Consider the following 2,874-nt stretch of genomic DNA (forward strand, 5'->3'; position numbering starts at 1 on the left):
CCCAGGCCGAGGGAGATTGACAGTTCTTTTGTGTTTTTTCCATTTGCGAATAATCGCACCAACTGTTGTCACCTTCTCACCAAGCTGCTTGCCGATGGTCTTGTAGCCCATTCCAGCCTTGTGTAGGTCTACAATCTTGTCCCTGACATCCTTGGAGAGCTCTGTGGTCTTGGCCATGGTGGAGAGTTTGGAATCTGATTGATTGATTGCTTCTGTGGACAGGTGTCTTTTATACAGGTAACAAACTGAGATTAGGAGCACTCCCTTAAAGAGTGTGCTCCTAATCTCAGCTCATTACCTGTATAAAAGACACCTGGGAGCCAGAAACCTTTCTGATTGAGAGGGGGTCAAATACTTATTTCCCTCATTAAAATGCAAATCGATTTATAACATTTTGACATGCGTTTTTCTGAATTTTTTTGTTGTTATTCTGTCTCTCACTGTTCAAATAAACCTACCATTAAAATTAGACTGATCATTTCTTTGTCAGTGGGCAAACGTACAAAATCAGCAGGGGATCAAATACTTTTTTCACTCACTGTACATTTGGTACAGTACTACGCAGTGCAAATTACCTCCCAAACATACAGGGTTCTTCACAAAGTATTCACACCCCTTGACTTTTTCCACATTTTGTTGTGTTACAGCCTGAATTGGATTACAATGGATTACATTTAGATTTTACATTTACATTTAGATGTTGTGTCATTGGTCTACACCCTAAAAACCCCTTAAGGACAAAGTGGAATTATGTTTTTAGAAATGTTTACAAATTAATTTAAAAAAATGTCAAAGCTGAAATGTCTTGAGTCAATAAGTATTCAACCTCTTTGTTATGGCAAGCCTAAATAAATTCAGGAGTAAAAATGTGTTTAAACAAGTCACATAATAAGTTGCATAGACTCCGTCAGTGTGCATTAATAGTGGTTAACATGAATTTTAAATAACTACCCCATTTATAAATAAATAATATATAAATAATAACATGTGAGAAAGAATACACATACATCATACATTTCCAGGATGAAAAGGTTGTGGGTTTGAATCCCGCTGGGGCTACCCATACGGAAAATGTATGAACGCTTTGATAAATGGCGCATATTATTATATTATTAAAATATATAAAACTAAAACTAGTAAAACAACAGCGGATCTAAATAAATAGTAAAACTACACTTTGGATCCTACACCAAGGTCACACAAAGGTCACACAAAGGTCACACCAAGGTCACACCAAGGTCACACCAAGGTCACACAAAGGTCACAGCAAGGTCACACAAAGGTCACACAAAGGTCACACAAAGGTCACACAAAGGTCACACAAAGGTCAAGGCATACTTTACATGATTAAAAAGGAACCATGCCAATGTAGAAACAACAGGAGAAGGACAGAGGAACAACACCAATGTAGAAACAACAGGAGAAGGACAGAGGAACAACACCAATGGAGAAACAACAGGAGAAGGACAGAGGAACAACACCAATGGAGAAACAACAGGAGAAGGACAGAGGAACAACACCAATGGAGAAACAACAGGAGAAGGACAGATGGAACAACACCAACGTAATACCTGAAGAAGTAGTAAAACTCTCCGTTGGATCCTACGTCTGCGTCCGTGGCCGTTACTCTGCCGACGCTGGCGCCCAACGGACAGCCCTCGGGGACCACGAAGGAGTAGGAGGTTGGGGCAAACAGAGGTCGAAGGTCATTCATGTCTAGGATGTTGACGAAGACGGTGGTGAAGGCCTCCAGCCCACCTTGTGCTGTGGCCCGCACCTACACATCACACACGCACACACGCACACACACACACAAACACACACGCACACACACACACACACACACACACACACACGCACACACACACTCACACGCATACACCACACGCACACACACACACACACACACACAACACACACGCATACACCACACGCACACACACACACACACGCACAAACACACTCACACGCATACACCACACGCACACACATCACACCACACACCACACACACACGCATACACCACACGCACACACACACACAACACACACGCATACACACACACACACAACACACACGCATACACCACACGCACACACACACACACAACACACACACACGCATACACCACACGCACACACATCACACACACACACACATACCACACACCACACACACACAATTGATTGATTTTGGGGAAATGCTGCACTGATAACATGTTAAAGTCATTCACTAACGTGTTGAATGCGGACACCCACACATACCCCACAAGACATGTCACCAGAGGTCTCTTCACAATCCCCAAGTCCAGAACAGACTATGGGAGGCCAGGAAGAGTAACTGCTGCCTTGCAGGAACTAATGGGGATCAATAATAAACCCAGGAAGAGTAGCTGCTGCCTTGGCAGGAAACTAATGGGGATCCATAATAAACCCAGGAAGAGTAGCTGCTGCCTTGGCAGGAACTAATGGTGATCCATAATAACCCAGGAAGAGTAGCTGCTGCCTTGGCAGGAACTAATGGGGATCCATAATAAACCCCAGGAAGAGTAGCTGCTGCCCTTGGCAGGAACTAATGGGGATCCATAATAACCCCAGGAAGAGTAGCTGCTGCCTTGGCAGGAACTAATGGGGATCCATAATAAACCCCAGGAAGAGTAGCTGCTGCCTTGGCAGGAAACTAATGGGGATCCATAATAAACCCCAGGAAGAGTAGCTGCTGCCTTGGCAGGAAACAATTGGGATCCATATAAACCCCAGGAAGAGTAGCTGCTGCCCTTGGCAGGAACTAATGGGGATCCATAATAAACCCCAGGAAGAGTAGCTGCTGCCTTGCAGGAACTAATGGGGATCCATAATAAACCCCAGGAAGAGT

General features: G+C 44.1%; 1 protein-coding gene across 1 annotated transcript in view; it reads right to left on the bottom strand.

Annotated features, from left to right (window-relative positions):
• The window catches only part of fat3b (FAT atypical cadherin 3b), a 231,967-nt gene extending 229,691 nt beyond the window's left edge, over positions 1-2,276 (bottom strand). Inside the window, exons 1-2 of the mRNA XM_029766750.1 lie at positions 2,265-2,276; positions 1,572-1,777 (exon numbers count right to left, since the gene is read on the bottom strand). Coding sequence (XP_029622610.1) covers positions 1,572-1,777; positions 2,265-2,276 — 218 coding nt within the window. The remainder of the gene's footprint in view (positions 1-1,571; positions 1,778-2,264) is intronic.
• Between the last annotated feature and the right edge of the window lie 598 nt (positions 2,277-2,874).

The sequence above is a fragment of the Salmo trutta genome, chromosome 12 (genome assembly GCF_901001165.1).
Source record: "Salmo trutta chromosome 12, fSalTru1.1, whole genome shotgun sequence".
NCBI lineage: Eukaryota > Metazoa > Chordata > Actinopteri > Salmoniformes > Salmonidae > Salmo > Salmo trutta.